A 13484-nucleotide genomic window follows, 5' to 3' on the forward strand; every position below is an offset into this window, starting at 1 on the left:
ATAAAGCCCTGGTTTAAATAACAGTGAAAATATGAAGCCACTAACAAGGTGTCTGATATCTCAAAGCTTCTGGTCTTTTTCATCCAGAAAAAAGGCACCCCTATTATGACACCCTTCTTAAGTAAAAGTGCAAAGTGAAGGATGTAGCTAGATTTTCTCCAAATAGTTTTCATTACACTGATAATATGAAGTCAGCATATGAAATAGTTTATGAGATATTAGCAGCTGAAGTATAAAACGGTGGCGTCCTACAGGGATGCTTAATAATAACAAAATAAAAATAAGCATGGAGAGCTGTATTAAACTGGTAAAATACCTGGCATGGGATTTTCATGTTTTTACAGTTGCCAGGAGATCCAATTCCTGGTTTCAATCGGTGAGTTCGGCTGACTGATCAGTTCATAATTTTGAGGTCCTATTGTAATCTTTTAAAAATGTACCCGATACAAAGACATTTCATAAAACAAAAATAAGCCACCCAATCTATTTCTGTAGTTGGGTTGATAAACACTCCACACAAAACCCCCAGTGCTGATATAGACCAGCTTACCTTTGTGAAGGCACCAAGTCCACCAGAGACAGGCTTGGGGCTCTGCACCTTGGCCTGGCTTCCAATAGGGCAGAGGGGGGGCATGGCTGCAAACAGAGATTCTTCCTGTCAATAAAAGTAAACATTATTGTCTAGCTTTACACTTTCAAATTATTTACACACAAAATGTATTCTGGAGAACACATCACTAAATCAGTACAGCACACTAGAGAGATTTGCATAGAATTTTTATTTATTTATTTATTTTTACATGTGTTGATAAAAATAAAAAAATACTATAAAACTATGCAACAAGAGGGTGAGTCAATTTTGCACAGAGACATGTATATACATTTAACAGAAAAAATGAATTATGCCCAATAATTCAAGCCAAGCAGCAATTCTGCCAAGACACTAAAGCAATGTATTAGCTCTCCTTTTATCTGAGCCTTTAGAAAAGTGAGAGAGGAAGATTTAAGATTAGAAGACAGCTTTATCAGAACAAATAAAAAATGTCAGTCTGAAATTGAGCCCCAGTCTAAGCCCAGGCCCTTCACCCACTCCCTTGTCATCTTGCACCGATACCAAGTTCTTTGAAAATGATTTATGTCTAGGTTTTAAGCCTGCCCAGGATCTTGGCTCTTTTGTTGGTAATAGCAATACAAAATATGACATTTGCTGCCATAATGTCAGATTACACTGCCTGAATCTGTATACATAACTGCCTTAACTGGTTTCTTACGACATCAATGCATATTTTACGTTACTATGAGTCCAATGCATGCCCTATGCAAAGTTTATTCAAATGTGCTGAACAATTTAACTGTCTGCATAATTTCTCCCTATGCACTATCAATGTTTCTGGTTTCATAAAACACTGCAAGAAACATTTCCAAAACAACGCGTGAGAAGATGCAAGGCTTTGTATAACTGTATGAAATATAAACATGTTGCTGTCTCTAGTGGTGTCCCGATATAATGCAACAGCTGCCAACACAAAATTGAATAATGGTGTACAAACCCATCTACAGAAAAGTCCCATGGTTGGGAAGGGAGACCTACCTTCACAGCAGAGGATATAAAACTGCTTCCGTGGATCTTTGGTGCTGGTGATTTGGCTCCTTGGGAGGCTTGAGAAATACTTGACTGTTTGCCAGTTGGACTTCCTGGTTCAAAAAACATTCAAACAAATCGTGAATTAATTTAGTCAGAAGACAGTGAAGCCCCTAACTCTTCAACTGTTTTAACACTGTAAATCAAGGTCAGGTTTTCAACATTGACTTTTTGCAAAGTATTGGAAGACCAGCCTTGGAAGAGAACAATTGGGTATGGGGCTTGTGTTGCTCTTTTACCTCACCATCTCTGAATAACCATCTCCTCTTTCTAATTTAATGAAGACCATCTCACAAATGGTGTTGTTCCCCAAAATATTATCCATTTACTACCAATGCAGGATGGTTTTTCTTCATTTTCTCAGAAATGACAACTGCCAAGACAGCATTCAGAACACATGTCTTGTAATTTAGTAACATTTGGAGGAATGAATATTTGTAATATGTCATTTTCTTAAATTACTTTGCTTATATTAAAAGAGGAGAAGATTATCTATTCAGTGGTGCCAAGATATTTAGTAAGGAGACTGAGTGCTGTACAAGGAGCAATAAAAGCCCCGCCCTGTGTTTCAAGGGTGTAAAACTGAAGGGATCACTATTTAACTGCAATTGATGTTGCCGTACCAATCATCTGCCCGGGTTTGTCCACAATGATATAGGGGTTATTGATCACAGAGGAGCTGTGTTTCATGTGCACTGGAGTTGAGGTAGAGGTGCGGGGCAGGGGGGAATGGCTAGGAGTTGAGATCGGAGAGCCTGTAAAAAATAATGAAATAAATAGCAGTGTTAAATATCTTCAAGCTGTATGCTGGCTACTCAAGAGATCAGGACAAGGAATTACAAATACATTACACATGTGATTAAATAAACATGGAGATTTGTATTCCTGGTAGTGCAGCTGTGCAACAGAAAAGTTTAGAGGGAAATACAAATTGTGCAAATGTACACAGAAACAAACCATTGAAATGGGGTTCAAATCTGAAATTTCTCATCCCTTTCTTACTGCTCCAAGCACATTTGGTGCAGGTGTGTATGTATCACTGGATATTCCCTTTATTTTTCATTTCAGACATTACCATTACCACGTAGCCTTCTGGTCTCCCTGCTTTGGCTATCTGCCCCATTCAGCTCATTAAAAATTCTGCTCTTTGTCTTGTTTTCTCCTCGCAAACCTCATTCTACCTCTCTGCTTCACACTCTCCACTGGCTAGCTATCTTTGCTCACATTCAATTCAAGAACCTTGTACTTGCCTACCGCTCTCTTCACCACACTCCCCCTTCCTACCTCCAATCCCTCGTGTCTCCCTACACCCTCTCCGCTACTCCTCTACTGGCCGACTGGTAATGCCTTCCCTCCACTGTCCATCCTACTGTGCCCGCTCCTTCTCTTCCCCAGCCCCTCTGTGGTGGAACCAACTACCGGAGAACTTCAGGACTGCTCCGTCTCTCACTGCCTTCCACCGCCTCCTTAAGACACACCTGTTTAGACTGCACTTGCAGATCTCTTAATCTACCCCTTCTACTATGCACTGGACTTGCCTGACCTAAGCACCATGTTACTGGATTCTCAGCTGATGCACTACTGCACTACTATTATGTCATTGTAGATACAAATTGTTTTAATCCTATCTTGTTACTTCTTATCTCATATTATATTCAAGTAGTATTTGCACTTGGTGTAAACTACACTCTATTTAAATATTGTTTTTGTGACCTTGTATTGCCTTGTAACACCTGTAAGTCGCCTTGGATAAAGGTGTCAAATAAACTAGTAATAATAATAATAATTATAATAATAATAATAATAATGTTTGGCTATTTGAATTCTGTGCTTTAACGGTTTGATTTTTTTTATACTTAAAATAGCAAAAGAAATGTCTATATTATGAACAGACAGCTTTTGAAAGAAAATAAACTATAAATCAAATATTTAAGCACATTTATCGTCTCTCCTGGCTCTCTATCAGAAGATAGGAAATAAGCCCCTTATAAAAACTGCAATTTGACTAAATACTAGTAATACGAATTAGACAATTTACATCTCAAAAGCTAATATAATTCAAAGCACTTCAGCTTACTTTGCTGTTGAAGCACCAAGAAGCAGCAATGCACATTCATACTTCATCTCTGGGAGTAAGCAAAACTAGATTTATCCCCCGCTAGGATTAAATTGGTTACTAGAGATTAATATTTAATTAAGTAGCAGCTTATAAGAAGTACCAAATAAACAAAAACAGTGAAAATGATCATTAATTTTGAGACAGTTTCGGCATAACATAATTACTCACTTTATCACACTTTTTGTGTTTTGGTACTTAAAGAAAGGAAGGGTATAATTGAAATTGATCACCAGTCTGGGTAAAATAATAACTTGTATAGGTTTCTGTCCGACCGATCATTATCTGTTGATAATTGACTACGATTTGCAAAAGACAAGGTCAATTGCTTTTAGGAATCATCATTTTTAAGACATATTTTAGGTTACATGTTCAACTGCCTTTTAGCTAACAAAATAATTCCATTAATACTGCCACTGTCTAGCTAATTCAAACAGGACACTTTGTGGGTCAAGGTTATGAAAATAAAACCTTTAACAAGGTATGCAAGTGTCTTTAGTGTATTTCTGTCTTAATATTTAATCGCTATTTTAATAATGACAGCGGTATTCAGATCAGCAATCCTTTACATTTGAAGAATTTAACAACAACATCTTTTGTAGAGTCTCTTTTATGATGTCATTGGACGCGGTATTACCTGACACAATCTTGCAGCTCATGGTGATTGGCTGGAAGGACTTTCCAGGGGACTCCGCTGGGTTGGGGGTCTGCCCCTGAGATACTATCTTACAGCTCGCTGTGATTGGCTGAAAAGCGGAGTTGCTGTGGGAACCCAGAGTGATTTTTTCTGTGGGTTTTGGTCTTGAAGGAGTACGTTCAGAAGAGTGGAAAGTGTAAGCAGTGGACCTCCCAGCTTCACTTTTAATCGGAAATCCTAGAGAGAGAATTACAGGAAAGAAATGTCAAACTGCGTGATGTAAAAGTAATTTCAGAATAGTGTGACTGCATGCAAAATAAATATTAGATGCATGCCAAAAGGTCAAAAGGAAAAGGCAATATTAATTTGGAAGCAATTTATAGAGCAGGGCTGTATTTCACGTGATCTCTAGAATTGTTGAAACAAACTACACCCTGCAAAACTAAATAAAGCTGCTTCCTATAGTCCTGTAATCTGATCCTGCACACTGTATGCACAGCAATCACAGGGTTAAGCTACATTGCATTTGCTTGTCATGCGTTATTTAATATATAAATCTGGTCTCCCTCCCAATTGGATTGCTTATTAAAGAACAACCTTAAACACAATAGTGGTCTAAGTTGTCAAAAGAAAACCTTTATTGTGTTATGGTGTTGAACAAATAGGCCACCCTATATACACAAAACAGAGTTTATTATTGTTTAAAAAGCACATTAAGACAGAAGATTTATGAGCTACTTGTCTGAACCTGCATTTATGTAACAGGCTTTTATCCAGCCATGTGCATTTTTTATTATGGTAAAGCACAGTAGGATAAATTACATGTGTAAATTGCTGCTGTTCATATAAATATCAAATTCAATTCCCGTCACAAAGCACTGTACTATAATAAAAAATACAACTAAATAAGTAAAAAAAAAAAAAAAAAAAAAAAAAGAGAACAACTTGATGAAACAAACAATCTATTTTGTATTGATTTTTGTTTAAAAAGATGAAAATTAAATGTAATAGGAAGGTATATATTATCATACCACCTGTAAATCAGTTGTTCAACATTTCATGGACAACAAGTAGTGCTATTGTGGTACCAATCATACCATTTCACTTGCGGTTTCAAACTCAATGCGACAGCCTTATAGAAGAACAATAAAGGAGCAGATGTCAAGGGATGAGGAGCAATAAGGGGTAAAGAAGTTGTATAACGATGCATTGACATATCTTATCGAACAGAGGTATGTATTGTTTGCATTGTGACACCAAATGCAAAACATAGCTCATTGTAGTTCACAAAATGCTTCTAGCATGAAGAATAAGTGTTTTTTATAGTTGGTATGAATGCATAACCTTCCCTACTTTATTCTTGTTTTTTGACAAAATGGTCCTTCATTAAATGAGAATTTCTATTACAGAAAGGAATGTAGCCCATCAAAAACTGGCAATGGAACACAATTGTATATATTTTATCTACAATAAAAATAAAAAAGTGACTACAAATCAGTGGCCTTGGGTTTTAGGAAGAGATATCTGCCTTCTCACCTTTGTCAGCAGCCCCTAGGGTCTCCTGAGTGAGTTTGACAGGGGAGGAGGTCCGGCCTGCTGCAGCGAACCCAGAAGCCGGCTGAACGGAGGATGAGGATGAGGACACAAGAGGCTGATGAGAGGGCGGTTGCGCTGAAGAGCAGGGGAAGGAAACATAGTCCTCCCCCAAAGAGTGCCGATGCAGTTCCACATCCACTACCTGTTGCATCAAAAACAAAACATGCTTCAGTACTTTCTGTTACCTCGGTTGGTTTTGCCATGTAATTTTAAAATAAAGTTATAAATGATCAGACAGAGCCTACTTCTGTGACGCTTGAAAACAAATCATTGTGACAGAGACAGAATGATTCTGGTGATAAATCTCTCTCCCGACCTGTGAGGGCGCTGTGTAAAGGGAACAGAGTGCCCTGGACTGGATGGCCAGACAATTAATCCCCAGGGTTAGAAGGAAGTCGGTCACCTAGAAAGGGGGCGAAGCTACGACACACTAAATCATCGACCCGGAAGGGAAACGACGTGGCAGCCGTGGATTGGAGGAGCGGTTGCACTAGTTAACCAAGGGGTCTTGATTGAAGGTACAAAAGGGGGCGTAGCGAAGTGATCTGTTCATTGTTATGGTTAAGCTGAACTGGAAGGAATGACGTCTGTTACTATCATGAGTGTTTTGTTTGTTTTGTCATTATTAAATATACTATTTGTTGTTATTTAGACGGCTAACACGATCCTATGCTGTCACCAGAGGCCAGCACAAACGCAGACTACACCGCACTTTGTTTCACAAATAACTGTATTTGCACCACAAGCACTTTAGCACTCACTGTGGACTTGTGTTTGTGTTTTGTGTTATGTGTGGGTGTTTAAGATCGGGACTATTATTTTGGGACCAACCCATGGATTAAAACAGCGCAATACACGCAGCAGTATTGCCAGTTTCTCATTGTTATTGTTTACTGCAGTTTTGTCATCAGACTTTGGATCATAAAAATAAATAACACTGCACCTGGATTACCATTGTGCTGTCTGTTCATTGATCACTGCTGCATTCCTGCACCTGCACACTTTGCCACAGTCATAATAAAAATTATCGACCGACAGTCAGAAATACACCAGCTTTTGAGGTCACAGGGAATTTTTTTTTTTTTTTTTAAATAAATTTAGTCGTTGCCAATTATTTTTATTATTTTCTCCCAATTTAGAATGGCCAATTATTTTTTAGGCTCAGCTCGCCACTACCACCCCTACGCTGACTCGGGAGGGCGAAGACGAACACACACTGTCCTCCGAAGCGTGTGCCGTCAGCCGACCGCTTTTTTTCACACTGCGGACTCACCGTGCAGCCACCCAAGAGCTACAGCATCGGAGGACAACGCAGCTTTCGGGCAGCTTACAGGCAAGCCCGCAGGCGCCCAGCCAGACTACAGGGGTCGCTGGTGCACGTTGAGCCGAGGACACCCTGGCTGACCTAACCCTCCCTCCCCCCAGGCGATGCTCGGCCAATTGTGCGCCGCCCCCTGGGAGCTCCCGTCCACGGTTGGCTGTGGAATATCCTGGACTCGAACTCGCGACGTCCAGACTATAGAGCATATCCTGCACTCCACGCGGAGGGCCTTTACTGAATGCGCCACTCGGGAGCCCTGTCACAGGGAAATCTTGACTTGTATCAAACTTTGCTCCACTGTTTAAGGATGCTTAACAAAAAAATTGCTTTTCAGTGTAATAGGGTTAATATTACATTTGAATCTATTTATGCTGCAAGACTTCTCATCTTTTTGTTTATATTTTTGTGATTAAATCAATCAGACAAATCTCTTTTTCACGGTAGACCTGGTCAATAAGGTGCAAAAAAAAAAAAAAAAAAAAAAAAAAAACACAGACAAATTAGCACAACTAATACAAACAATTTAAATCAGATTACAAAAAACTATTTAGGAGTGCCGTTCACAACGAAAGCATGTCTCGACTACATAAATGTCAGTTTTTTGTTTTAACTCTTTTAAAGGGATCAAGACAGTAAGTTTCAGCTCTTCCTGAAGTTCATTCCAAGGCCATGGAGCCAGAAAACCAAATGCATTTTTTTTCAAAATTCCATACAAGCCTTATTAATTATTAGTATTTTAGAAATACTAAAAGAAACTTCGTACATGCAATTGTCTAGCAGTATCTTCAAATGCTGAATACGTTTGAGATTCACTCTATATGCTACTTTTGGAGTGTGGACTATACCCCTGATTGATGAAGTGTGAATGGGAAATGTATTAATTATCCACACACCTATTTGAATGTACCAGTAGCCTGTTTGTCTGTAGTCCATCTCAGGTGGGTCCCTCGTTCATTACATGGTTGGATTTGTATTCTGTGGCCCTAATCCATGTAAACATTATTTGGAATTTTCATTGTAAACCATTGAGCTTTTTTGATTTGACGAATGCAGTGCTAAGTTAGATGGCTTAGTGGAAGAAGCACTTGACACAAAGTCTGCCGTTGTTATAGACAATAGTAGTACCCACTTCCAGTGAACACCAACCAGAAGAATTGAGACTATTCTGTTAGCGTACATAAATCAGTATTTAAATAAATCTTACCGTTTCTGCTCCGAGTGTCTGCAAACCAGTGTAAGTTCTATCCAGCTGGGAAAAAAAAAAAAAACACATTCATTAGTTCAAAGAAAATGACAGCCTTTCACAATGGGAAGCCAATTAAAATTGCAATTAAAAAAGCTGTAAACCTCAACTAAAAATATCATTAGGAGTAGCAAGCATATCTTGCCTTTCCATTATCAAATGTATACCACACACACACTGTATTTTTGTTTTTTAATACTGTAAATTGTAAATTCTATGAGGATAATCATTTGTGAGCCAAAATTGGCGTGATTTGTCATGTTAGGGAAACTAGCTTTGTAGATTGCTGAAAATTCAAGTTTGTGTATCGTACTTAAAGTACCCTGCAAAATCAGAAAGGCAAAAAAAAAATAAAAAAATAAAGAGAAATCTCTCACTTAACCTAAAGAAACGTCCGTAGAGCAAGTTTTTTTTTTGGTTTGTTTTACATAAAACTAAATAAAAGTTGTGACAGTACATTCAAAGCTTTCAATGATATACCTTTAGATGGTGAATGATATCAATCCGTTTGTTTCTGGGATCCTTAAAATGTATCTGAAATCGGACAGGAAACTCCCCCCACCCTCGTCTTGTCAGGTGAAAAGGTGGCTCACTGTAAACAAAGAAAAATTGAAACCAATATATTTAAGGATACAGTGGATCAGCTGTTCTTAATATCCAGCAGGCCATTTTTCAAATTACACATTCTGATTTAAGCCAGCAGGTTAACAATCGAACTTCACAAAAATAACCTAGAGCTTTCCAAAACCCAAACAATTTTCCAGAAGTGGATTTGTTTTCATCTAGGAAAGGGGGACCATTTTTAATTATTTGTTCTGTACTATTTGTTTTATATACTATAGTTGGAAAACCTAAGGTCACAGTGAGCTGCATTCAAAGTGAGTGGGATAACTACTTGTTACAACTGTCCATGTAAAGATTAATCTAATTCAGGAGAGCAGTGGCTCCCTACTGTAAAGCCTTCCTTAACTCAGCCTATCAGATGCCAATATTATTAAAAAGTATAAACAATGTTTGAATGAAGTTTCAACTCTAAACCAGCAAATGGTGCTGTTGTCTGGTGCTTGAACAGAATGCATCAAGCCTTTTAAAATAATAGCTTGACATGCATGTTTTCAAATATAGTATACCACAGAGAGGTAAGAGGAATTTCGATTTAAGACCTTTTTTTATTTTTCGATCAGTATGTTTTTGTCCTGCCTGTGCTCAAAGCATAAAGCTTACATAATTACTGTTAAAAGCAAATTATTTTAATGTTACAAAGCGACACAGCGAACACTTTCAGCATTCCTGCTCTATATTAACTCTTCACAAATGGTTAAACTGCTTTCTTCCAATGGCGACAAGATGATACATGAACTGTGTCCTCTTGTCACCAGAACTTTTAGTTAAGATGTTAGTAGAAAAAGAAAACATAGTGCTTTACAGGTATGGGCGAAAGGAACGGCAGGGACGGAAAGACTCCCAGTGCACAGCAGTTCGCTCCACTCCTGGTTTTACTAGGAGTTTAATAAGACACACCTGAGCTTGTTACCTATAAACTTTGGCTAATCAAGCTTGTATTAAAACCTGGAAAGGGTGAATCTGCTATGCAATAGGACTCGTTTCCATCCCTTAACTGTATCTAGAAACCCAAAACATTACGTCTGATTAAGTGTTAAACGGGACAGTGAGTCAGTTGTCAACCAGGATCTACCAGCTCCTACACCCTCAGGCTATACTGTCTCATAAATCATACTTTACCATATTTTATGATGATGACTTAAGCATTAACTGTCTGTGCCTTTATCTAAAATGTAATTATTAATGCCAATCAACAAACCGGTTTGCTACTGTTTTACTTGTTTTACTGTGGCACATGGATCAGTCCTTTTCTTAATGAGAAATGACCTAATTTAAAGAAACCTCATCTCTTTAAAACATACCTGACTTCAACCAGATCGTTAGGTTTGTAACTGGGGTGAAGGAAAAACCAGACTTTCTTGACAAAATGGTCAATGCTTGGTTCCCTTCTTGAGCCCCGTACATACACCATCCACTTGTGGGTTGACTGGTCATTCTCTTCTCTCTTATCAGGTGGAATGTACCTTGAAGAAAAAAAAGAAAAAAAAAAGAGAAAAATACATTGTATGACAACAGAAAATGTAAATTTTCTAATAAATCCCATCACAGTCAATGGGTTTGCTGGCTGAAACTGTAAAGTCCCAATTCAACCTGGTTTGATCTTGGTCTGGTGCAGATGGAAACGAACAGGACTGATTTGAAATTGCTTTCAACTTGGCACCAGTGGTAGATGAAACAAGGTGAAGGATGGAAATGAGCACTGAACTAACCTCTTACTTCTTTTAGGGGACACATAGAAGCCTGTTCAATGGTCTGTCAGTTCATGTGTGTGTTCTCAAGAAGACACATCCCCAGCAGTGCATGTAATGCAACCCCTTTCAAAGGACTAAATCAATCTCAAAGCGAACTGGGAGGTTATCACGGCGGTCTCACTGAACTGAAAAGGGGTCTGGAATTTCACAAGGCTAGCTGACAGATATCAAGGACAAGGACCATGACCACTGCTGATCCAGGATCAGGTACTGGCATCTTAGGGAGCTGCAGCAGTTTTTAGTTTTGTTAGTGGACCAATAAAAAATACAATTCTATCTATAGTAATCGCTAATGATTCAAAGCTATAGGATCTGTTGCAGCAATCAACACCATCAGCCTTTCCAATGGCCACAATATACTGCAGATGTATTGCAGTATATTGAGGTGGGAATTACAAAGGTCAGGGTGTATGTCAAAATATTTTTTTAAGTTGTATTTTCTTGTGCATTTATATAATCACAGACAAACAAAATGATTGCACTGTATTAGACAAAGCAAGTCTTACAGATATTTCAGCATAAAGGAAATACAAAAATAAATAAATAAATGCTGTGCTGTGTTGCAGCTTGAAAATAAAACATCCAATCATGCCCAGCAGGTAAAGCAAGGGTATTGCCCAATGATGTTACAGTTTGCATGCATTAAAAGTTCCTATTGCATTAAAATTACTTCAAGAAATGAGTAGGAATTTGTTTTGTTCAGTTTTGTTATTCTGTTCATGTTTCTTAATACAATTATATACTATACTGGAAAGTTACAAAATACATTCAGAACAGAATAGCAGATTTAAAAATAGTTTGTGTTTATATAATAAATCTGCATTTGAGAAACTGTACTATATTTTAAAATGATACTAGTATCACCTTTTATATTTATTATTTTTGCATAATTTCATGTTTCAATAGGCAAATAAGTTGTGTTAGGCAAAAACTGTATTGGGTAATGTAAACCAACTGGATGGTAAACCAGGTCTTCTGGTGAAGTTGCTAGATGGCTAAACAACGGAAAATGGTTTTATAACAGAAATAGCGATAACCAAATGTAAACTATCATACAAAAAACTCAAACAAATAGCTCACATTGGGCAGACTTTCCACAACACAAAAGCATTTCTAAACAATACAATAAAATCTGTATTTCCCTCTAAGCCTCACCAAAGAAAACAGCTTTAAACAACCCAGTATGATCTCTTCCGCTTCAAGTATAAAATTATCAAAACAGCTCTATCATTATGGTAAAACAAACCATTTTATAAACCAGGGTTTATATAAGAATGTGTTGACACCAATCATAGTACATCACACTGTTTTTACTTTGAGCACAAACTGTACTAAATAAGTGTTGAACAATACATGCTGTATTTTGCAAAATACATAGCAATAACAACAAGAATACAAAAAAACAAGAACCCATTGCAACATAGTTAATATATTAAATCCTAATATACACTGGCCAGAATCAGACAACAGGTGTAGGGTATAATTTGGTCAAGTTAATGTAGACAATCAATTAACACTATTGTGAAGGCGGCATTGAATATACTTGTTTGGATAAATCCGTTTTCTGTTTTTATGAATCTTTTCATTCAATGTTGTGACTTTGTAAAACGGATTCTCTTAAAATACATGAAGATCTATTGCAGAACGTCTTCAACTCATTATTTTGTTACTTTTGGCAACTGGACAACGCCTGTCCCTGCGCTGCTCCCAAAACTTCCCCACAGTACAGAAAACATCAGCCTGCTCTGATCTGTGTTATCACCCAATTTAACAACAAGGACGATTAGGATGGAGACACATTGTACTGGCAGACCTGCAGTTTATGAGTGTGTGTGTTTACAGAATTTGAGGGGGCTGGCTACAGTCACATTTCAGTTCAGATGTGGCATTTATTTCTCTATTGTTATGTGTATTGTGTAACAAACCTGCCAGACTGGTCGATACTCGATGACAATTAAATAAAACAACTAGGCCTAATAATTTCACCATAACACACGCACACAATCCACAGGAATAATTGTAGCAGTCAAGGCACTACAATACAAGTTCAAAGTTCCTAACTAAATGCTAAATTTCTCAGTCGACTGTACAATATTCTAACCAAGCACTAGGAAATGTGACTGCCAAGGCTGTCACGCTTACATTTTTTGTAAATGGGTCGGTCGAGGTCAGATCAATCACCCTCGAAACTGAAGGTTCATGGATTTTGATGCTGTTGGGCAGGGATGTTGGTGCCATAGAGATATAAGATTTCCTCAAGCTTCATGTCTCTGGGTTAAACGATTTTTATGTGAGAGGTCTCCCAGATCCCAATGACATAAAAGTACCAATAACTTTTTTATTGTTAATGCACCAGTCAATTTTTTTTTAATTTAACGTCAAACAGAATTGTGACCTTTGATCTTGAATGGTTGAGCTTTGACCTCACTTGGACTGTCTGTACACACCATCATCTAAGTTTGTACCAAAAACCAGCCTGGGATCTTGAATGGATCAGGAGGTATTCACTCATTACATTGTGTCATTGTAGTTTCATGAGTGATACATTTAGGAA

General features: G+C 37.8%; 1 protein-coding gene across 3 annotated transcripts in view; it reads right to left on the reverse strand.

The window, feature by feature from the left end:
• yeats2 (YEATS domain containing 2) overlaps positions 1-13484 on the reverse strand; it is a 52301-nt gene that overhangs the window by 32550 nt on the left and 6267 nt on the right. For all 3 annotated transcript variants that reach the window (XM_058990097.1, XM_058990098.1, XM_058990099.1), the window contains exons 7-14: positions 10481-10642; positions 9036-9147; positions 8517-8561; positions 5932-6133; positions 4396-4632; positions 2266-2397; positions 1592-1695; positions 551-655 (exon numbers count right to left, since the gene is read on the reverse strand). In XM_058990097.1, the coding sequence (XP_058846080.1) occupies positions 551-655; positions 1592-1695; positions 2266-2397; positions 4396-4632; positions 5932-6133; positions 8517-8561; positions 9036-9147; positions 10481-10642 (1099 nt within the window). The remainder of the gene's footprint in view (positions 1-550; positions 656-1591; positions 1696-2265; positions 2398-4395; positions 4633-5931; positions 6134-8516; positions 8562-9035; positions 9148-10480; positions 10643-13484) is intronic.

This window comes from Acipenser ruthenus, chromosome 17, assembly GCF_902713425.1.
Source record: "Acipenser ruthenus chromosome 17, fAciRut3.2 maternal haplotype, whole genome shotgun sequence".
Taxonomy (NCBI): domain Eukaryota; kingdom Metazoa; phylum Chordata; class Actinopteri; order Acipenseriformes; family Acipenseridae; genus Acipenser; species Acipenser ruthenus.